General features: G+C 39.7%; 4 protein-coding genes across 6 annotated transcripts in view; 2 read left to right on the forward strand and 2 right to left on the reverse strand.

Annotated features, from left to right (window-relative positions):
* LOC135075426 (proline-rich protein 36-like) overlaps positions 1 to 7,978 on the forward strand; it is a 71,160-nt gene extending 63,182 nt beyond the window's left edge. The window contains exons 11-14 of the mRNA XM_063969868.1: positions 359 to 474; positions 3,028 to 3,269; positions 4,678 to 4,809; positions 7,007 to 7,978. Of these exons, the coding sequence (XP_063825938.1) occupies positions 359 to 474; positions 3,028 to 3,269; positions 4,678 to 4,809; positions 7,007 to 7,978 (1,462 nt within the window). The remainder of the gene's footprint in view (positions 1 to 358; positions 475 to 3,027; positions 3,270 to 4,677; positions 4,810 to 7,006) is intronic.
* A 5,390-nt stretch (positions 7,979 to 13,368) lies between these two features.
* On the reverse strand, positions 13,369 to 15,138 carry LOC135075108 (NADH-quinone oxidoreductase subunit B 2-like). 3 transcript variants are annotated; one of them, XM_063969450.1, is made up of 4 exons: positions 15,041 to 15,138; positions 14,388 to 14,698; positions 13,845 to 14,033; positions 13,369 to 13,619 (listed from the first exon to the last, which is right to left on the reverse strand). In XM_063969450.1, the coding sequence occupies exons 2-4, from the start codon at positions 14,690 to 14,692 to the stop codon at positions 13,481 to 13,483; spliced, it is 633 nt and encodes a 210-aa protein (XP_063825520.1). In that variant the 5' UTR covers positions 14,693 to 14,698; positions 15,041 to 15,138; the 3' UTR covers positions 13,369 to 13,480. The 3 variants fall into 3 exon arrangements, with proteins under 3 accessions (XP_063825520.1, XP_063825518.1, XP_063825517.1); XM_063969448.1 differs by lacking the exon at positions 15,041 to 15,138 and adding an exon at positions 14,848 to 14,946; XM_063969447.1 differs by lacking the exon at positions 15,041 to 15,138 and adding an exon at positions 14,795 to 14,902.
* Positions 15,139 to 15,347: 209 nt separating this feature from the next.
* Positions 15,348 to 18,389, forward strand: LOC135075101 (cell cycle checkpoint protein RAD17). The gene is made up of 10 exons (XM_063969439.1): positions 15,348 to 15,645; positions 15,789 to 15,899; positions 16,115 to 16,412; positions 16,494 to 16,659; positions 16,772 to 16,900; positions 16,988 to 17,169; positions 17,297 to 17,455; positions 17,541 to 17,731; positions 18,012 to 18,133; positions 18,214 to 18,389. The coding sequence occupies exons 1-10, from the start codon at positions 15,628 to 15,630 to the stop codon at positions 18,317 to 18,319; spliced, it is 1,482 nt and encodes a 493-aa protein (XP_063825509.1). The 5' UTR covers positions 15,348 to 15,627; the 3' UTR covers positions 18,320 to 18,389.
* A 105-nt stretch (positions 18,390 to 18,494) lies between these two features.
* LOC135075561 (RNA-binding protein with serine-rich domain 1-A-like) lies at positions 18,495 to 22,598 on the reverse strand. The gene is made up of 7 exons (XM_063969982.1): positions 22,501 to 22,598; positions 22,310 to 22,420; positions 21,653 to 21,790; positions 21,172 to 21,318; positions 20,738 to 20,979; positions 20,241 to 20,361; positions 18,495 to 19,278 (listed from the first exon to the last, which is right to left on the reverse strand). Coding segments are annotated over exons 1-7 (888 nt in total). The 5' UTR covers positions 22,503 to 22,598; the 3' UTR covers positions 18,495 to 19,151.
* Positions 22,599 to 23,640: the final 1,042 nt, after the last annotated feature.

A 23,640-nucleotide genomic window follows, 5' to 3' on the forward strand; every position in this document is an offset into this window, starting at 1 on the left:
CAATTATCGCCTTTTTTACGTGCAAATTGTTATGCAGTAAATTTTTCATTACTACAAAGTTGAAGCAAGTCGTAAATATTTAAACTTTGTTTCACTTACGCGAGTAATATATTACTTCGACATCAAGATTTGCAACAAGCTTGACTAACATAAGTTTTCCTATTCGACAAACATAATCTACTAGAGTTGACAAAGGCCAAAAGTTGTAAGGTATGGCTATGATTATGATGGTCATGTTTTTTCAAGCAGGCATGTCATAGAATAGAATGAATTTGCATTAAAAGGGGTAACAATAATAGCAATTAAACAGTTTATGTAGTTCTTTTACACGGTTATGTGATGGGCATGTTCCTTCCAGCAGGCCCGCAGGCCCGGAGCGATCGAGCGGGTTCGCGCCTGCGCCGCCGTTGTTCGGCGCGCCGCTCGCGCCGCCTAACCCCAACCCCTTCTCGGCGGAGTCGCTCTTCCAATCTAGTGAGTATTATACATCGTTATGGCGAGGTTACATTATGCCGAAAATTGATCGAGACTTGGGCTGAGTTGCACCACCTAACTTTAACGGTAACTATAACGATAGCCGGTGCTTTTTGAATGGAGTTTGACAGACTTTTGACGTTTGTTAAAGTTACAGTAAGAAGGTGCAACCCAGCCATAGGGTGTTACATTCTCCCGTTTCTTCTCGGTCAATTTCCCGCTTAGTGTTACTGAGTCATTATACGAGACGAGATACAATAAGCTCAATAAGACGACATTCTTTGACAACCAGGAACATAACATAGATGCTAAAACTAGATTACAAAAAATTTACCATGATGACTCGTCGCACAATGTAATTTAAAATGGTCTACATTTCAAACCTTGTTGAAAAATTATAGACCCATCTCACTTCTGAGCCATGTCTACAAGCTGTTTTCGAGAGTCATCACGAATCGTCTCGCACGCAGGCTCGACGACTTCCAGCCTCCCGAACAAGCCGGTTTCCGAAAAGGCTTTAGTACCATAGACCACATACATACGCTACGGCAGATTATACAGAAGACCGAGGAGTATAATCAGCCACTTTGTCTGGCGTTTGTGGACTATGAAAAAGCCTTCGACTCGATCGAGACCTGGGCAGTGCAACAGTCTCTCCAACGGTGCCAAATTGACTATAGATACATCGAAGCGCTGAAGGGCTTGTACGAAAACGCCACAATGTCGGTCCGCCTCCAGGATCAGAACTCGAAACCTATCCAGTTGCAGCGAGGGGTGAGACAGGGAGATGTCATATCTCCGAAACTGTTCACCACCGCCCTGGAAGATGTTTTCAAGCTTCTGGACTGGAGCGGATTCGGCATAAATATCAACGGCGAGTATATCACCCACCTTCGTTTCGCGGACGATATCGTAGTCATGGCTGAGACCGTGGAGGACCTAAACACAATGCTCGATGGCCTCAGTAGAGCCTCTCAACAAGTGGGTCTTAAAATGAACATGGACAAGACAAAAATTATGTCAAATGCCCGTGTTGTACCCACTCCTCTGAAGGTTGGAGACACTACACTCGAACTTGTTGACAATTATGTATACCTGGGACAAACAGTCCAGTTAGGTAGGTCCAACTTCGAGAAAGAGGTTAATCGTCGAATCCAACTCGGCTGGGCAGCGTTCGGGAAGCTTCGCGAAATTCTCACGTCCGAAATACCGCAGTGTCTCAAGTCAAAAGTATTTGACCAGTGTGTGTTGCCAGTGATGGTGTATGGCTCTGAGACGTGGTCGCTTACTATGGGCCTCATAAGAAGGCTCAAGGTCACCCAAAGAGCGATGGAGCGTGCTATGCTCGGAGTTTCCCTGCGTGATCGAATCAGAAATGAGGAGATCCGTAGGAGAACCAGAGTGACTGACATAGCCCGCAGAATCGCTAAAATCAAGTGGCAGTGGGCGGGGCACATAGCTCGAAGAGCTGATGGCCGCTGGGGCAGGAAAGTTCTTGAGTGGCGACCACGAGCTGGAAGACGTAGCGTGGGCAGGCCTCCCACTAGGTGGACCGACGATCTGGTAAAGGTCGCGGGAAGTACCTGGATGCAAGCGGCGCAGGACCGGTCTTTGTGGAAATCCTTGGGGGAGGCCTTTGTCCAGCAGTGGACGTCTTTCGGCTGAAACGAACGAACGAACGAACGACATTTCAAAGATAACTCAAACAATAATTACATTTTTACTACATACTCATAATTTGAATTGCCATTCACTAAAGTTTAGTGACGAAACCAACCAATATTGCTATAGTCTGTGGATATTTTATGAGATAAGGAAGATACACCTACTAAATTATTTTTACAACCTTTGTTTCCATGAACTCTTCACGTGTCTACACGTGTTGCAAATTAGCATTTGTATTCGCATTGCCTTGATAATTAAAACAGTCCCATCTCTTAATAGAAAGAGAAATATGAGCTCTTTTTATCACAACTAAAGCAGTCAATTGAAATTGTCAAAACGCTGATGTACGCTCACCGTCAGCGCTGTCAGCCGAAATGTATGAAGCGTCGGCGCCGAGCGATCAGCGTCACTCAGGAACGTTCCCTTCAATTACTCAATTACATACATATTGATCTGTCGACGCCGACGATCAGCGAGCGATTCTAAGGCTTGATTTCCTCCTACGCTGACGTCGGTCGCGTACATCGGTCGAGCGTACGAATAAACACAATGTTCTATGAAGCACTGCAACGCCGTCGTCAGCGGCAGATGATTACATAGAACTAGTGTGTAATCGTGCGCGCCGCTGACGTCGGTCACCGATGTCAGCCTAAAAGGAAATCAAGCCTAATCCTTGATTTCCTCCTACGCTGACGTCGGTCGCGTACATCGGTCGAGCGTACGAATAAACACAATGTTCTATGAAGCACCGCACTGCCGCCGTCGTCAGCGGCAGATGATTATTATGATAATGACATAGAACTAGTGTGTAATCGTGCGCGCCGCTGACGTCGGTCACCGATGTCAGCTTAAAAGGAAATCAAGCCTAAAACTCGTGCCATTCCCCAGGCCCGGGCGCAGACCTGCTGCGGCGCGAGCTCGACAACCGTTTCCTGGCGGCGGCGGGCGCGGCGGGCGGCGTGCGCACCGAGCTGCACCACCACCAGCACCAGCACACGCACGTGCACCAGCACCCGCCGCACGCGCCCCACCAGCCCCACGCGCCCCACCCGCCCCACGCGCCCCACCCGCCCCACGCGCCGCCGCCGCCCCACCCGCATCACCAGCTGTTAGTGCCGCATGCGCCACTCGTGAGTTCTTTTTGTCTTTTCGGAAATGAAAATTAAATGTTTTAATCAACGACATCAAGAAGATAACACAAAAAACTCATTTATGTATTTAGTTGTATTTACTAGCTTTCCGCCCGCGGCTTCGCCCGCGTGGAATTTTGTCTGTCACAGAAAACTTTATCGCACGCGTCCCTGTTTCCAAAACCGGGATAAAAACTATCCTATGTCCTTTCCCGGGACTCGAAGCTATCTCTATGCCAAATTTCATCAAAATGGGTTCAGTGGTTTAGGCGTGAAAACGAGACAAACAAACAGAGTTACTTTCGCATTTATATAGATAGAAACCAACAGCGATACAAAGAAAATATTAGTTATAAAATTTAGATAGATAGCTAATAATAGGTCTTTCCCTTTTTATAAAAGTATATTGTTGTTTGAAAAAAGGTGTGAGATCCATCACAAAAACTATGTATGTATTATGTTTTGTTTCGTATTCACATAAAAATACTTCAAATGTTAAAGGCATTGTTAGTTATTTGACCTTGTCTTGGTGCGTGCAAAGTAATATCAATACGCAGCCCGTGAAATTGGTGGTATGTTGACATGCTCAGAGACTTAAATAAGAAATGTGGCCTTCCATGACCTACTTTACAACGTGTATGTGACAATTTTAATGGCACTTGTTGGCCCACTTACACAAATTGAATCATATTTTATATACAGGTAGATTTCTAATTGCTTGAAATAATATTTATGGAATTCCAATGTGTACTTGGACAGGCTTGTTCTAGAGTTTTAATTAAGTTTAGGCTGAAGACTATTATAGAACTAATTGGTGAAAGCAATAAAACAATTTTAGCGGTGCCTTTTTTAATTGTAATTTTAACAGTTTGATGGCAATTAGTTTAAAAGTCTTGACATGCAATTAGATACGTCGTTATCCGTACGCACGCTGATGGGTTATTTATTTGTTTTTTTTTTTTTAATTCGAAAGTCGACTTGTGTGTGCTACTAAAACGATGATAAATAATTATGCTGTTTCTTCATTGTTCATTACTTTACACCTCGATACGATGAATAAATGGGTCGAATCATACTTTTTATCAGAGCACCAATTAACTAGAACTTCATAAAGAGATAGATTAGAACAGTAGTAAATACTGTACGAATAGGTAATTCACTCGTCTCTAATCAATAAATATAAAATGGGTTGTCAAAACGCGATTTCCCCCCATAGATTTTAGAAAGAAATAAAGAAAGAAAGAAAGAAAAGTAGTAAAGCGATAGGAAATTACAGTATCATTTTACAGTTAATTGAGAACTAAATGGGTTATCCGGGGTAAATAACAGTGAATATATAAATTAATAGTTGCCTCGCAACTATTAATTTATATATCTAAGAAACTAACCAACTATATTCGTGTTTCAGTTCAAAGACATGGGCAAGATGCCGTCGCTATACCGCACGGGGCTAGGGCTCGGCTACCCGTACTCGTCCAGCCTGCTGCATCCCGCGGCGCCCTACGTGCCGCCCGCGCCGCTGTCCAGCTACGCGCCTAAGGTACGACTTGACTGATATCACCTTTAACTATCCACAATACAGGGTGGAAACGATAAGTGATCTCACTCGATTATTTCTAAACTAATACAAGATATAAAAAAAACTAGTTACTGATCCTGAAAGTGCTTCATTAGCTCTATCAAACGATGTCAATAATAGGTTACAGAATAAACTGGCTCTATCTGAAAATTCAATGTTTCCAGCTTCCATACATGTGGTACAGCCACATAATATTAAAAACTACAGAAGATATCGTAAAACTGGTTACTGATCCTCACTTGACTGATTACTGAGATCACTTATCATTTCCACCCTGTACAATTACACTAATAAAAACAAAACTACAATTATACTATAGCCTGACCAGGAACATAAAAACCCTCGCCATGTTGCGGAAAACTAATGGTACTAATTTCTTTTAATGGCAACAGTAACTGAAAACTTCATTGACATGTCACCTTGCATGTCAGTCTATTGCTGTCAAAGTGTAAACAAACTTTATTTTAAATGTGCGCAATTGGTTTTATGAATTAAATTGCTAAAATATTTTTATAGTCGTGAAAGAAAAGTGGTTCACAATGTGTTAAAGTATTTGTCGAAGAGAAATACTAAGGGTTCCGACAATATTTTCATTGAATAATGTTTCCGACAAAGGTTGTCAAATTGACTGACATGTTTATCGTATAGTACAGTCCACTACGAAAATTAGCTGTGGTTTGTTTCAACTACCTATTTTAAAATTTTTTGTCACTTTCTAAGTGTTGAATTTTATGGGATTGGGAAAGAAGTACCGAGTTTGAAGCGTTCATGAGCAGACATTGCAGTTGAATATTCAAGTTCTGAATTTGATTATTGATGAATAATAAAATAAATTCTACTAGCTCGATTGATGGTTTCATTTAATTTATTTAAATCAGGTTACTTAAAATAATATTTTTTCGTTAATTTATGAAAATATCAAATTAGCACGTAATCCTGAATCCTGATACATAAAGTTAGCCTATTAATTTAACACAGGTACGACTGTACTCAGTGTTGCACTATCAAATGCAATTGACGCGCCTCTATGCCAGGGTTTTTATGTTCCTGGTCAGGCTATACTTGAGGTAAAGTCAACGTCAAATAGTTCGCGTCACCCAAAGTAGCCAAAAAGCTCGCAATACTTTTTTACAATTGGAATAAGGTTGCATTGTCAACTTTTTGGCAACTTTGGGTGTTACGAACTATTTGACGCTGACTGTGCCTTCCTAACTGAGGCCCGGTTCCCACCAAAGCCAAACCAGATTTCGTTAATTACACTAAACCTCTCCTCTCAGCTTTGGTTCGGAAATCTATCGTTAATAAAAATCTTATACCAACAATACTGTAACCCAACCAGGTGTCACGAATTAATAAGTAATTTACAATAACTATACTACAACACGATTCAAACATCATGTTGTGTGGAACTCTATTCCACATTTACAGATTTAAGCTTGTATTAGATTGTTCTATTCGTGCCAGCTTGTTGTATTAATATCATCTCGTCTTTTTCTCTCTTTCTCTTCATGTAAAATTTGTTAAAATTAGGGGGTTCCTTCGCCTTCGCCTAAATTTATGAGCATAGAGCGCGTTGAAGGACTTCTAACTGGTTTCTATCCTGTTATGTCTGATTAGTAGATATAGCAATGTAGACTTAGAATTATTCATTGTCCCATCATTGTATGACAATTTAGTTCTAATACTATATTTTTGTGAGTCAGTTAAATTGAATTCAGGTATTCTTGCATGAGGTCTTATAATTTCTAATACAATATTTTAAAAAATAATGCAACTTCCTGCAATTTTACTTAGTTGACTTCAATATTAATGGTTATAGCTAATTCATTCTGTGTAATAAAATCTTCCTCTCTCACGTTACTTTAACTTAGACTGTCTAGCTTTTAGCTTATAATACCTATGTTTTATGTTGCACTTTCATTAACCCTGCAACGCATCATGTTAACAGCCCGTAGTGTCAGCAGCAAGCGACTCCGCCACTAAACCACCACCACGCCCCGCTACCGCGGTAGGTTTCCTCTTCAGCATTAAGTCCGTAATGCATGCCCATTATTGAATTATTAATATTTTGTTAAACTATTAAACGGATCGATCGAATTTAAATTACCGCACTCGCGAGACGAGACAAACGATAACAATAAACATTTCGTCACCACAGAAAACCGGAAAATGGAACGCCATGCACGTCAGGATCGCGTGGGAGATCTACAACCACCAGCAGAAGGAGAAGTCGGGGACGAGCACCGCGCCCGGCGCCGCCGCCGACAAGGAGAAGCTGCGCGCCTTCCCCGCGCCCGCGCCGCCCCCGCCCGCCTACCGCTCGCCCTACGACCTGCCGCCCGCGCCCTACCTGCACCACCCGCACCTCGGCGTGCGCTACGACGAGCGCGCCGGGCTCGTGGGCGCGCCGCTCGCGCCGCCCGCGCCCGACCGCCTGCGCGTCTCCGGCGTGTCGCCCTTCGGCCGCTACGCGCCCGCCTTCCCCGCCGCGCCCGCCGCCTTCCCGCTGCCCTACGGCCGCGACCTGGCGCTGTCCTCCTCGCTGCACGCCGTGCACCACCCGCCGCTGCCGCTGCACGACGCCTGGCGCCCGCGCGTGCCCGTCTCCGCCGCCGCCGCCGCCGAGGCGCGCCGCGAGCACGAGGAGCGCGAGCGCGCGCGCCGCGAGCGGGACGAGCGCGAGCGCCGGGACCGCGACGAGCGCGAGCGCCGCAAGGCCCGCGAGCGGGAGCGCGACCTGGAGCGCGCGCGCACGCGCTCGCCGCTGCGCAACGGCGCGCCCGAGCCCGAGCGCAAGGACGAGCGCAAGGAGCCGCCGCGGCCGCCGCCCGCGCTGCCGGCGTACGCGCCGCCGCCGTGGGACCCGTACCGGCCGTTCGACCCGCTGCAGCACATGCGCTTCGCGCCGCTGGTGGAGGCGGCCATCCGCGCGGAGGAGGACCGCGCCAAGATGCTGAGCGCGTACGCGCACCACCAGCAGCTGAAGGCGGGCCCGCTGCTGCACCGCGGGCTGCACGCGGGGCTGCCGCTGGCGCACGGCGCGCTGTCGCACGCGCCGCTGGCGCCGCCCCTGGCGCCGCTGGCCCCGCTGGCGCCGCTGGACCTGCTCAAGAAGGAGGAGCCGCGATGATAGCGCCCGCCGCGAGCGCCGTCTCCGTCTGTACATAGAGTAGTGTAAACGACGTCGCGAGTGAGAGTACGACTAAAGTAATGTATATCGTTTCGCATTATCGGTTTAGAGAATTATTTATTGTAAGTCGCTCGCCGCACGACGCTCGCTAGTCTGCCCGGGCGCGGCATGTGCAATATCGGCGAGGACTGGGCGCGTCGCCGCCGGCCTGTACACTACTGCTTGTTTATTTACTTGAAAATATCTATCGAGTTGTTATTGTGACCATTATTAGTTAATTATACATCAAATTGCTGATTATGTGAAGGATAGGATTATCAGAATCGCTATCGATATAATTATACATATTTATATATACTTATAAATAAATGTAAATATTAGTATGTAAATTAGTGTTATAATATAGAATTGGTTTATTTAACGTCAATACAAAAGAAAAATCCCATAAATTATTATTGTATTGGGAGTTATAATTTACACTTCCGTTAAAAATCTCATAATGGTTTTTCGATTGTACCAGTGGAGTTTTATTTATTTATTTATACTCCTTAAATAGTGAAAGTGATCAGTTAAACTAAAAGAATACAATCTGTTATAAATAGTGGTTGATATTTCATTTTAATGCATTTAAAGTATGTGATATTATTGTAACATGAAATACATTTTGTCTGACTTCAAAGTAGTGTCTGTTGTCAAGTATTATAGATCTAATTATTACGACAGTATGTTGAAATTTTAATAAAAAATATCCGTATATTAGCTACATTTTTTTTAAAATGTGAGCAATAAAAATCTAAAATTAACTAAGTTTGGCTATTGATTTAAAAAGTTGTTATTTACTCTTATGTGCCATTAAATTCCTATTGAAACCGTTGAGTCAGACAAAATTGAATTAGAATCAGTTGTAATAAGGCACATCAAGATGATTGTCATTTAAATCTCGAAAAGGATGTCAGAAAATTGTATCATAGTTTACAAAATCATTCTGTATACTAAAAGGTAATGAAAGCTTGGTGCGATTCAGAAAATACCATTAAAACTTTTGATTTTTATACCAATAAGATTTTTTTTCACATCCATTCCCTTCGTTAGTTACGTTTATCTTAGGGGTTGCATCGTGAGAACGTTTTAGCGCCCACCAGTTGGCGCCAACACGGTAATCCGTGGCGCCAATGTAGAGTAGGGTCAATTTCATTTGCTAGTGGCGCCAACTAGTGAGCGCTAAAATGATCTCTGAAGCAGTAGGAAGAAAATTGAATTTGCACTCTCCAGGATGGCACCACTGTACACACGACCACACGTTAACTATCCATTTCCGTTTTTGCTCTCGCTCTCATCAAAAGGTGATTCTTTGCGATAGAACGAGATGACATGACAGTTAACACTGTCGCCGATGGTACAGTAGGGTCATGTCAATCGCCAGTGGTACAGTCAGCGTCAAATAGTTCGTGACACCCAGTGGCCAAAAAGTTGACAACACTAGTTCACAACCTTAGGCCGGCATAACACGGACCGCTTGAAGCAGTCAGGGTCGACAGCTTCAAGCTGCGACTGTAGTGCACAGTGAACTGCTGAGTTCTATGGACGCACATACACGAACCGCTCGAGCAGTTGCAACTGATTCGGGCGGTCGACAGCACGGTGAATTTTCATCGTGCGGTCAAGCAGTCGCCAGCCATACACTGACTGCTCGAGCTGTCGACAGCTCTCGCGCAGTTACCTCCGCCCACTTTTTTCATTCCACGGCGCGCGCGCTTGTGATTTGTTTAGCAGTTAATACCAACTGCTCGAGCAGTTATCACTGGCAGCTTCAAGCTGTTGACTCTTGACTACAAGAGTGGTCCGTGTATGTTGATCAAATGATCACTAACTGCTCGAGCTGTCCGTGTATGGCGGGCCTAATTCCAATAGTGAATATGCAAGGTTTTTTTATTTCTCACATTTCAGTATCTTTGGCATTATCAATTCAATCAGTGCTTTTCTTTAATTTCAAAATTTTCAAAAGATACCTAAATTATGTATAGAAGCTAGTTAGAGATCTTATGACGTCATTGGCAAAGATAAAGATATTTATTTACATAACCATGTGTGATGGCCATATTACAAAGCAACATGATTTGGTCTTACAGTTTTAACAGGTGATAGGTACAACATGATACAACACTAATATTCCCAGTCGCCCCCGCGGGGATTGCCACCGAAGGCAAATGGGAATTTAAATTCCCAGTCGCCACCGGCGGTGGACTGGGAAGTAATTGCCCCCACTTCAGTTTCGCTGTACATTACTTTCTCCATTGTAGAGAATAAAAGGATGAGGTTCACATGTTTCATTCTAGGTCAGCTTAGCAACATGAGATGATGAGTACCAGACGCAAATACTTCAATAATTTTAGAAAATATATAAAACACATTATGCTGCAACTTCTCCTCCCTCATAAGCCAATTTCTCGAATCGGTCCGGGCGTCTCCCGAGTAATTGCGTAACATACATACAAAAAAAAAACAACATACAGTCGAATTGAGAACCTCCTTATTTGAAGTCGGTTGAAAATGTTTATTCATAATATTTACATTATTTTTATGTATTTAGATACGCCACAGATAATATAATGATACGCATTATTTAAAAGGCATTGAAGTAATATTACTACGTATAGAACAGACATCGCGAACAAAATATGTACAGTGCGGGATGCGGGGCGGGAATTTGAAGGACAGCTGTCAGTCAAATCCATGACTATCAAGTTTCTTAATTATGGCGATAAAATCTGCACCTGAAAATGTCGTACTTCATTGATAGGATTGCACGAATAGTGACGTTCCTGCGGTCGCCTCATCAAAGACATTGTGAATCGATTGTGAAAATAAACAAATCGGCTAAATTGTGTTAAATTTTCATGGTGCTCAATAGCAAAAAGGTTCAGCTACTTACATTATTTTATTTTATTATATTGTGCGTTTCCTGTAATGTAATCTAAGCTCCCCTCCCTTAAACTAAAATTAGCCCTCCTAGACAAGTGACAAAACGTAGCAGTTGAAACATTCGAAATCATTTCGCTCTGCCGTTTTTTGGTGTTAGTTACTTCACTCTGTGATGCGATTTTAAAATTACAACTGGCGATTCCGAATTCACAACTGAGGGGACTGAGGCTAATCGTGTTACTTGTGCTACAAGTGCGTATGGGCTTCATACTGATGCTTAAGCCATTAATTATTTTTCTTCCCGATTAAAATCTAATGTAATCGATAATCGCCTTGAGAATCGTTAACTGGTATTTTCTAATTCGATAAAAAAATTACCCATCTCTAGTTAAAAACTGTCATCCAACAGCGCACGATATATTATGAGTTATAGATAATGATACCGTTACAGAGGCGACACTTCGTTTACGTTTAGTTTCTGCCTATGGAATTGGATACTGTAAGGAAACATCGTCATCATCATTTTAGCTACTGGACGTCCACTGCTGAACAAAGGCCTCCTCTAATGATTTCCACATCGCCCAGTTGATAGTGGCCTGCACCCAGCGTCTTCCTGCTATCTTCAGTCAGTCCATCTTGAGATTTTAGAAAAATTCCCACTCGTCACGGTAGGAACAAAGCTAGGGATGACCCACGCCTTTATTCCAGAACCAATAAAATAACTGAAAGTCAGAAACTTTCAGTTATTTTATTGTCTCTATTGTTAACTATCTCAGTGGTTGAGTACACGTATAATAGCTGTGAGGTAGAAGTTACGGGACTATTCCCACCTCTCCTTTTCACCGCTGCATCTCCTGGGTAGCTAGCACCTAGACTAGTTGATTTAAAGCCAAGGTATATCAGTTTTTAGGTAATGACTTAGTGCATCTAAAAATGTAAAACTTTCTAGTTTTTTGTAACATTGAAAAATCTAAAAAGAAGCATCATTTTTTTTACGTTCAAGTGTTTCTAAGAAATTTAAATGGAAGCTTTTGATGACAACGTATTGCTTACTTTTTCAGCTGTCGAACGAATCACTTTTATACTCATAGGTCCTGTACATCGGTAGATTTGGTAAATAAATGAATCCATCCGGACTCAGAAACCAAAAAAATTAATATAGCTGTAATTTTTTAATACTGGATTTGTCGATTAAATTGATCATTTATTGCGCCCTAACGGGTCGGACACTGGTGACCAGACACACTGTACAATTATTATAATTTTAGCCTATCTCGTGAGCTAGGTGTCAATAATTAGGGTGATTTACTAACTAACCAGTCGCATACGAACAACAGCAGTGAGATTCAAACAAGTTTGATCCATGATGCCGCACGACTATTGTGTGAGCCCACCCGTAACCCAAGCTTATTTAGCTTGACACAAGGGGCTGGACGGGACTATTAGTAATTTGTACAATACAAAGTGCTTATAATCTTTAAAAAAATCTTTTTATTGCTGTATTTAACCTTCCTTTCGTATACTAATTTATGCGTCAGTGTCAAGTCTGCGAATTTTATTCTTTGAAATTTTCGTAAAATGGCTGCCGCCGCGGTGACGCCTTGTAATTAACAAATTAAAATTAAATTAGTGTTTTAAAGTGCATAAATGTACAACTTAATGGTAAAAAGTCATTCCTTGATTTTTACTTAATATGTATCTGGAGTTATTTGAACAGTATTTTCGTCTATAGGATGGCATATTTCAAAAAACAAAACTGCACTCAAGCGTGTTGTCACAGCAACCGCTGAGCACATACTAATTGAATTTCGGTCCATGGACCTGTTTGCGTGCCAGAAACAGTCTAGTTGACATGTCTTCTCTAGTACGTAGTACATTATAACTCAATGTTAAAAGGTAAAATAACAAAGTCTATGTTGGAAACTTTATTTTGATTTGAATGTTATCATCTAATTAATTACATAGATGCAGGTTTAGAATAAATTTCCTTATTAATATATTATTCACAAGAAAGAAAGCCCTGTATAGCAAAACTGAAGTGGGGGCAATGACTTCTCAGTCACCGCCGGTGGCGACTGGGAATTTTTATTCCCATTTGTCTCCGGTGGCAATCCCCGCGGGGGCGACTGGGAATATAGGGTTAGAAACGACACGCAGAGTCCCATACAAGTTACTACGGGCGGGTGATATTTGACGTCACGCTTGTAACTTTAAACTTTTTTGTTTCAAGTCCGATTTTAATGCCAGTTTTTCAGAAATTCTATGATTTAACTAAGGTGTTCATTAATTAATTGTTCCAAGCTCGTCACAACTTTTCTAAATGTGTGCCATGGAGCTTATCTTAGTATCAAGTGACATAGGGAATCTTACGGTCCCCTCTCATACTACGAGTGTCATGTGGTGCATAAATTGTTGCCTACTATTATAACCTAAGTAAAATCTATTTTAGACATAAAATAAAACAGTAGTGATGCTTAAATTACATTATATTTCTATTGCTTTAGGGATATTGAGACATTACTAATATAAATAATGAAAGAAGAGCTACTCATATTACTTGATTTATTTCCATTTGAATTATTACTTCCTGTACCAGATTTGTATAGTCTTCATTCTTTTGACCTTTTTCTGTAGTTGGAGAACACCATAAAGCAAAGCTTCAGCTGTTGGTGGACAGCCTGGTACATAAATATCAACAGGTACGATTCGATCACAACCCCTGAAACAAATGTACAGAAATTATATTTCGAGTAGTAAAGCAGTCTGCTTTAAAAGCAGAAGAATAATAATTCTTATTTTCAATATCCAGGATAAGTTTTATTGAAGTCAAGGCTGTGGACATAACAACATGGTACTTTTCTATCAAACTTAGTTTATTTTTATTTTTGAGAAACTGATCAGAATCTTGGCTAATGGGTTGGGTAAAAGGAAGAAAGTGGCTTACCTTACAACTGAATAAGAGTAATGGTAGTAACCACCACCGTTTGCACAGCTACCCATAGATATAACCCATCGTGGATCAGGCATTTGGTCATACACTTTTCTGAGAGCAGGGGCCATTTTGTTGGTAAGTGTGCCAGCAACAATCATTACATCTGATTGACGTGGAGATGCACGGAAAACTACACCATATCTGTAAAAAATGTATACTTTGTATTTCAGTCTTGATCACATGTTGCTTTCTTTGCATTGGGGTTTGGGCGTGTTTTTCTTGAAGTGGAGTTGAGCAAATGGAATAATAGTAGTAAGCAAACGGAATAATAGCAGTAGTCATATTTTTCACGCGCAACACTGGCTACACATCAAATATGGACCTTTACAAAATAAATAATTAGTTGGAGCCTATAGAGGCTAATATTGAGAGGTTGTAGCACTCAAAATCAATAATAGTATCACAGTCCTAGTGTTTTTCTTATAAAACTAGGGTTCTAGCACTAGTGGTGTTTACTTTAAAACTTAGATTTAAGTGTTTGTACTTACTACCTACCTGTCCATATCGTAACGTGGAGCAGCAAAGTGCATCATCTCTACGGCACAACAAGCAAGCCCAAAGGTCATAGGCCAAATAGAACCTTTTCTTCCCCAATTCAGTAAATCATCAAGACGCGCTACAGCATATTCAGCCATATTTGTGGCATCTTGAAAAGGAGAGTACAAGCGCTTTTCGTTGGGCTTTGGTGCAGGCAAATGTGTTTGCCTCACTTGATCTAATACCGGGGCAAATGCTCCTTTCTTTAACACCGAGAGCGCAGTGCTAGGAACCGAAGCTCCTAAGGTTTTGATTGCCAACATTTTAACCTGCAAGAAAATTTATGTCAATAATAACAACTGCGTATGTTTTAATAAAACTATTTACCAGGTATTCACAAAACACAATTTAGAAGAGACACTTACAAATTTATTGCATTTATGGGGAAGAAAATGATTAAAATACACTTAAAACTTACGGCAAAACGTATTTGTAAAATTTACGTAATTGTGAGGACATTTACGAAGATATTTTTTTATTTGACACATAACAATACAAACTTTGATACAAACTACAGTAAATTATTTTAATTAACAACCAGTGAACTATTATAATACGTTTATGAAAAAATTAAATTGATTTATTAAAGCTTTGAAATTAATTAAAATTACCTTGCAATATGCCAAAGTTTATCAGATCCTACAAAATTTTACTATCGTCACAAACAGTCACAAAAGCATGTCTGTCTACTACATAATCTGTGCACAAAAAGGAAAGGCCCTATTGACCTTCTTAAAAATTTCATACAAGATCGACACATTCTGGCAAAATTTTCATGCCAACTATCTAAAGCGTGCTCGGTAAATACACGATTTGGAAAAGAAACATGACTGCAATAAAGGAAGCTTTTTAGAATATCTCGAGTAAAAAAACATACGGCCATGCTCTTTTCCCAAATCGTGTATGTGCCAAGCACGTTTATTTTATAGGTATGCCCGGCCCATGGTATTTAATGAATGACTGACATCTGCTGTCCTGTCAAGCAAGAGATGTCATTTTTGACAATAATCAGCTGTGGTGTTGTTGTTGCACAGCAGGTTGTTTGTTTGTTGGTTTCTTTTCTGTGCCTCTGTTTCGTCCTCAGCTTGCTTGCAGTGCTTTGTGCGTCAACCACGATTTGCGCTCAAACAACTCAAGTAATAGCTAACAAAACAATAAAAAGAAACACGATTATCAATCGTATTTCCATAAGATTGATATGTCCAATTTGAAAAAGGTAAGTAGGTACATGCATTTAATAAAATGTCCTCTTGTTTGTGTATTAAGTACAAATTATTCTGTGATTAAAACTCGATGTAGTAGATAGGAGTGTTGTTAATCTGATATGCACTTGCTTCCTGAAAACATTTTCATTTACAGGAACGAAAGTGGTTCAAGCCTACATTTGATTTCGATGAAAATGAGCCACCTCAGCGTAAGAAACCTCGCAAAGAAACTTCTAAATCATCCCAATCACCTTCGAAAAATGTGGTAAGACATAAGTTTGCTGAATCATTGTAATCAATAAGTTGCTGCTGTGCAGCAGATAGTTTACTTCACAGATATGGATTATCCATATCTGTGCTTTACTTACATCACTTGACCCTTGTAGTACAAGTTAATTCTTCTACTTGCAGTAGAATTTTTGAAATATGGCGTTACATATACATTTTAAAATGTAATAAATTCGTTTTATTTTGCTGCAGAACACTTTCATTTCAACTACTAACAACAATACCAACTTATTGCAAGTGAACCACAAAGATTGGATGAAAAACTTTGATCCAGTATTACCTGAAGATTTGGCTGTTCACAATAAAAAAGTACAAGAAGTCGAAGAGTGGCTAAGAGCTGCTTGTGCCCATAATAACAGTGATGTGTTACTTCTAACTGGTCCTGTGGGTTGTGGGAAAACAATAACTGTCCATACTATAGCAAAGAAAAATAATATTAAAGTAACAGAATGGATAACTCCTCTTGATATTGATATACCTTCAGACAATGGTTTGTGATAATATTAATAATGATAAACAACATTTAAATTATCAACTACCTAAACACTACTCTGATGTATTTATTTTTCAGGAGAATTTGAATACAGAGAGAAGCAGTCCACAAAGTTTCTAGACTTCATTATTAATGCTGCCAATTTTACATCTCTATTAGATAATAATCAGAATAAGCTAGTTTTGGTAGAGGACTTTCCAAACACATTTTTAAGAACTCCTACAGAATTCTCAGATGTACTCCTGTAAGTCATATAAGAAATTTTATTTTCTGAATTATTTAAAATTTGTTTGGATGCTGCTTCTGTAAACAGTAAGTTTTTCTCATCTCATAATCATGAAATTATTTTCTTTCAGGCAATACAAACACAGAGCGAAGTCACCTCTAGTGATGATATGTTCTGAATCCCATACAGATGGCAAAAATACTTCAATCAGTTTATTTACACCAAGTCTTAAAGAACAATTTCAAATCAATCATATATCGTAAGTATACAAGTTAACATACTAATTTATGGCTTAAAATTGATCTAACATCTTTCCACTTTAACTTAATACATATTTATATTTTAGGTTCAACAGTGTCTCGGTGACAGGATTAAGGTCAGCTCTTAAAAGAGTGTCAGAAATAATAAGCAAAAAGTACACTTCAGTTTACAATGTACCAACAGCAGACATGATTGAGTGTGTAGTCAACTCTTCAGCTGGAGATGTCAGATCTGCAGTTTTAAATTTACATTTTGCATCTTTAAAAGGTAATGAAAATTAATAAAACAGAATTAAATATATTATAATATAGAATGCCTACTCTTTCAATCTGCATTGGGTTTGTTCATATGTACAGTGAAGTAAACTAAATAATGAATTAATTTTATTTCACAGGAAGTAGTTGTAAGTTAGAAACTAGCATGATTATTGAGAAGGAAAGTAAAAGTAAAGCACCTAAGAAGAAAAAAACAGCTTCCAGTAAATTTATGTCCTTGGGCAAAGACCAAACAGTAAGCATTTTACATGGTGTTGGAAGAGTGTTAAATCCAAAAGGTAATGGAAAAAAACATGTAGAAGAATCAAGAAAGTACTTTTTTACCAGTTTCCCAAATGACTAACCATTTACCTTTTATTTCAGTTGTTGTAGATAACGGTAAACAAAGGCTGTCTCATTCACCGTGCGACGTTGTTGAGCAGTTCTTGAGCAATCCAATTTCGTTTGTTAATTTCCTAGAAGAAAACTACCTACCGCACTTTTCCAGCGCAGATCAGGTGGAAAAAGCTGCATCTATTCTCAGTGATTCTGACTACATGCTTGCTGAGTGGAGGGTATAGTATATATTTTTTCTTGAATTTTGTAGAATTCGATAAAAATAGAAATTATATTCTAACTATACTATATCATTGCTATTTACCAAAATCCGTCCAGTAGTTTTCGTGTAAAGTATATTCTCAAACAATCATATTGTAAAAAACCACTTGAGTGTATTGCTTGTGGGTTGTTTGTGTATGCTCCACTACATTGTGATGTGGGTGATTTCCTGGGTGATTATAAATAACAGGTGATTAAAGTGGAATAGACCTTCAATATCACTTTGTTCGTTTACAGGAAAAGATGTGTCAAGAATATGGCTTATACACAGCAGTAGCTGGGCTAATGTTGGCCAACAAAAATCCAGTGTCTGCTTGGAATCCAGTCAGAGGACCAAAGAATATGAAAATTCAGTATCCGTGAGTAATATCTTTCAAAGAATTATGTTTGATTGCCATATTTAATTGAAAATTAACATGTATATTTGTATGATTTTCAGAACACCTCAAGAATTTCCTTCATTAGATCAAAACTTTCTTTATAAAGGAAAAGTGTTGGTTACAGACTATCAAACATACTGTAAGATTATTGGTGATAAAACATAATTTTGTTGAGCATTTTCTATTGTTATTATTTATAGTGTAAAATGTTTTTGAAATAGATTCTTCAAAGTAACTACATGTGTTTTTATGCTCATTAGAATAACTTAAATATTAATATTAATTATAATAATAAAGGGGACAGGATTTTGTGATCTGGGATTGAAATAAAAAGATAAAGTTCTCATTACAATTATTTATTAACAAAGTCAGTGTCCATAAGACTACAAATGGAATCGTGTGACGTTTACAAAGCACTTCACTGTTCGGTCTATCGCCGGACTCGCGTCCGCGTCACTCCGCACCACTCAGTTCCCGTTTTGCAAGCTTTTATAACAAGAAACATCTCGTTAGATCACGGTATTCGGGTTAGGCTAGATGACAAAATTTCAATTTTCTGTCCGTTAGACAGATACCTAATTCGAAAATATTAAACTCGTATTTTTTTTTATAATTAAATAATAACAGTGCTACATCGAGTTGAAATGGCGCGTTACGTCACGCCTATGTAGATTTTTTACTTAGAAGTGACGTCACGCGACATTTCAACTCAATATAAAATTCTGTAATAATTATTCGATTATGAAAAATAAAATAAAAAATACGTGTCCAATATTTTTTTATTGTCTGTCTGACGCTAAATAGAATTTCGATTTCATTACCCAGTCATCATCCTCTACAAAAGTATACTCACCTGGCCAAAGCGCTAAGTACTAAGTTTAGGAAACGGGGGTCGGTCATACTTACCTCCCGTGGTTTCCGGAACGTGTAACGTATAACGTGTATGTGTGTGAGCGTGAGTGCGTGAGGTGTAGCGTGTAGCGTGTGCGGCGGGGGCTTAGCGGGAAGAGGAGGAGGAGGACCTGGACCTGCGGCGGCGCGGCGCGGCGCGCGGGGAGCGCGAGCGCGAGCGGCGGCGGCGCGGCGGCGAGCGGCGGCGCGGCGGCGGGCTGCGCCGCCGGTACCTGCACCACGGAACACATTAGCACCATCCTTGAGGCGTAGCGTAGTGTGAGTTTACATCAAACGCATTCGATATCGACTGCGTTAAAAAATATATGAGGGCTTATTGAAAGTTTACATCAAACGTCGTCACTAGCAAGCGCGTAAAAAATATAATGAAGATTTTAGTTCTTGAAAGTTTCCGCTAGGGGCGCTGCATAATCCGTCTATAGTTCCAAAATACTGAACCTGAACTGTCCTATCCATGACATTGACAGTGGGGCGCCACCGTCAATACCGGATCGCTGGTTCCGATTTTTGCCATGTTGAAAACCATATAGTTGAACGATGGTAGCGCCCCCCTGTCATTGAGTTTGGTGGGACAGTTCAGCGTGGGTCATCTATATTTTAATTGTCACTTTTTTACGCAGTAGTTAACACGAATGCGTTTGACGTAATTACACACTATGCCCCCTTGTCTATTGATAATACGGCTGGGCCCATCTTGAAGCATTCGAGTCTAAAATTAAATTCGTAAATAGTAAGACACAATATCTTGTGCAGACCCAAGCCTAGGCGTAGTGCACGTCGATCCATTGGGATTTTTTGTCCTTTACCTTTATTTCCCTATCATCTGCAAAAATCCTATCCAGAACACACTAAATGGTAACACAAGAACTAAAATGTGTGACAGCAAAAACAAAATAAAATTGCAATTTGCGTGATGGGTAACGCAAAATACGACGCGTCGGCGCATAGCCTAGACTACTGGAAGAACCATTCACATTAGACATTTTTTATTTAAAACGTACTGAAAAATATTTATAACATGTCACGGGCGTCAGTCAAGCCGTTTATGCAATACCCCTAGTATTGCTTATACGCCCTTATGGCTTGACGCCCGCGATGTATGTTAAGAAGATAGGCTTTTTCAATTAGCACGGGCTTAAAAGCCTATTTATGAAACTTAAAGCAGTTTATTTACCGTGGCGGCGAGTGGCGACGAGGCGGCGCGTGTCGCGGCGGCGGCGGGCGCGGCGACGGCCGGCGCGGCCGCGACGGCACCAGCACGGGCGCCGCCGTGATCTCCTGCCCGTCGATTTGACCTGGCGATAATCAAACATATTAAATAAAGTTTTTTACAAAAGATACGAGAGAAACTGCTTAAAAACACTTGCAGTTACACTTCTGGAAAGAAATCTTACAAAACAAAATGTCGTGGAAAGGCAATTTAGCAATATTTGTCAATACCAAGAATGTAATGTTGGGTTATGAAGTGTAAAAAGCATAAACCCTGCACGTCTCAAAGGAGAGGTTTGAGTGGGACTAAAATAAAAGTTTTTTTTTAACCAGACATAAGCTGAGATTCCAGACAACAATGTGAAAGTCATTGTCTCATGCCTCATTAGGATGACCTAATCAGTACTTAGGCGTACAAAGGTTGAAATAAATATTATTATACTGCAGTTATTATCTACATACCTCCATCCATGTGCTTCATGGCATTTTCTGCTTCATCCGGATTGGTGAACTCCACATATGCATGTCCACGTCCATTATGAGGATGCAGTCTGTCCATAGGGAACTCGACAGTTTTCACTGTGCCGTAAGTTGAAAATATTTCATGTATATGGTCTCTTGTTACATTTAGCGTTAGACGACCGATGTGTATACGTGTAGGGCGTGGTGGCGGTGAGCGTTCACGTTTTTTTCTGCCCGGAGACCTGGAAAGTTATTTTTATAAGATTAGATGGGTTGAATAAATTCAAAAGCATATACATTTGAAATGGTTAATAACTGCGTATCTGTTAGATCACAATATTATTATGTTGTCTTGGAACAATATTTAAATAAAGATAAATAGAAACAGCAACCAATTCAACAACAAAGACAACCATAACAACTGTGACAGTTACCTTTCATGTTTGTCCTTGCTCTTGGCATCATTAGATGGCGCTGATATTTTCTTTTTGTCATTCAATGGTGAGCGATCCCTTAGCTTTTCCCTGTCCTTGTCAGGTTCCCCACGGCGATCCTTGAGTGGACTTTTGTGTGGAGATAGCCTAAAAATTTATAAACATAGGAGCTTACATATTATCAGAGTTCTAGTGTTGACACATACTTTTTTTTTCTTTTTTAGAACCTTTTGATTTTTTTGACTTAGTAACACTTCGAAGAAATCATTCATTAGTACATTCACATACAAAATTATACTATTGGTAATACCTAAGTTTATAGTTCAAATCAAGACAAACTAAGAGCTGAAAAACCTGTGATTAAAATTTTACAAATTAATTACACCTTTTACAATTAACAGAAACAATACCTAATTTGATAAAAATTGGTTAAATAACTGAAGCATAAAAATATAGTATTATACACTTGAATTGTACGTACTTCTTCTTCAACCTGGAGCGATCGTTGTTGCTGCTGCTGGAGCTGGACGAGCTGGACGACGACGACGAGCGCGATGAGCTGCCCGAGCTGCTTGACGACGAGCGCGACGAAGACCGCGACGAACTGCTCTCCGATGAGCTGCGATTGATACAATTACATGATACATCATAGCATGAAAATTAACCGATCAAATGGTGAGATTTCCAATACACCCCAAAACTATTACGCCTAGTGTCATGACGTGCACATAGTTCAACAGTGGTGATCCAATGAGCCATGATTTAGGCAAAACTGTAAAAATATTTAAAAGATAGAATTTTTTTACATAAATTTGTGAACAATTCATCTTGATATTATAATGTGAAAGTGTATGACTCATGGAAAAATCGTTTGTGAAGTTTATTGTTTACACATTACTAAATCATAGAATTAACAATAGGCTATAATTTAAAAAAAAAAAAAAACATAAAACCCATAATAATATAGAGTTGAAACAGAAATCGCTATTGTTGGACTATTAGTGAAGTAACGGATAAACAAATCAATATGATAATACCACGGTATAGGATAGTAGCAGCTCGACGGTAATGGCTGTACGCGGTATAACCTATACGTGGTGTTTTAGACTTGATTTCATAATAAAACTTGGACAATTACCTGCCACTGGTATCGCTACTACTTGATCCCGAGTCTCCTTTCTTCTTTTTTGCCTCCTTTGGCTTCTTTTTATCCTTATCCGATGTCGCAGTAGGCGACTTATTCCGAGCCCTGGAATAAGATAATTTAACAATTATTGTAACTTCACAACACGGAAATAACACCATTTTTATATTGAACACGACATTTACATTTTAAACTCTTTTCTTGTAACAAATACGCATTAAATTATATCTTTTAATACAATACAAGTCTTGCGGCGTCCTTTTTCGCGAGCGAGCAAGCAATATAAAACCCAGTGTTGCCAGTCGGGTCTTTCCAAAAAGAACCAGAAATATAAAAAAAAGTAACCTTTTTGAATAAAAAGTAACCTTCATACGGGGGGGGGGGGGTGCGGGGGGGGTGCGGAGCGATTGTGTAAGGTTGTTCATGGATGGAAAATGAATACAATTGATCATCAATCGTTTACCTAAATTCGAAATTTTGACCATTCCAATCATGAAGACCGAAAAGTGACCGGTCGTATAAAACCGTTTCATGGATTTGCGTTTCATTATCGAATAACATTCGCTAAAACTCATTGTCTTTAACAAATAATAAATCAAATTCATGTTTAAATGCAGTTTATGACATCATTTTTAAATTGTCACTATTAATATTTTTAACTGAATAACCTGTAAAAGTTAATTCTACAATTTCTGAAAAATCACCTAAAAGTAACCTTTTCATTAGTGTAACCTAAAAGTAACCAATGCAGTTCAAAAGTAACCAAAAAGGTTACAAAAGTAACCTTCTGGCAACACTGATAAAACCATAGACAAATCCTTAGCTCGTTACGTCATTTTTGACAGCAACACAGTACTACCAACACACCGAAAAAAAAAATAGGGTTGTGCCGTTGAGTGAGCAGTGCCCACTTAATCACACTAAATTGCAATAGTAATATAATCGTATCATTTTCTTATTTTAAACATGTTTTAGTAAAAATTGAATGTTTTTCAGTGATAACTCCGAAGACTCATGAATCTAGACTTATAAAAATGTGTAAGATAAAAAGATCTATTTTACAAATTTCGAAACGATATTTGCGTGTTGAACTATTCAAGTTCGGCATATATACAGGGTGGAAACGATAAGTGATCTCACTCGATTATTTCTAAACTATACAAGATATCAAAAAACTAGTTACTGATCCTGAAAGTGCTTCACAAGCTCTATCCAATGGTATCAATAATAGGTTAAAGAATAAACTGGATCTACCCAAAATTTCAATGTTTCCAGTTTCCATACATTTAGCCTACTACTACCACAGTCATGACACTCATCTCTTG

The sequence above is a fragment of the Ostrinia nubilalis genome, chromosome 10 (genome assembly GCF_963855985.1).
Source record: "Ostrinia nubilalis chromosome 10, ilOstNubi1.1, whole genome shotgun sequence".
NCBI classification, from domain to species: Eukaryota; Metazoa; Arthropoda; class Insecta; order Lepidoptera; family Crambidae; genus Ostrinia; species Ostrinia nubilalis.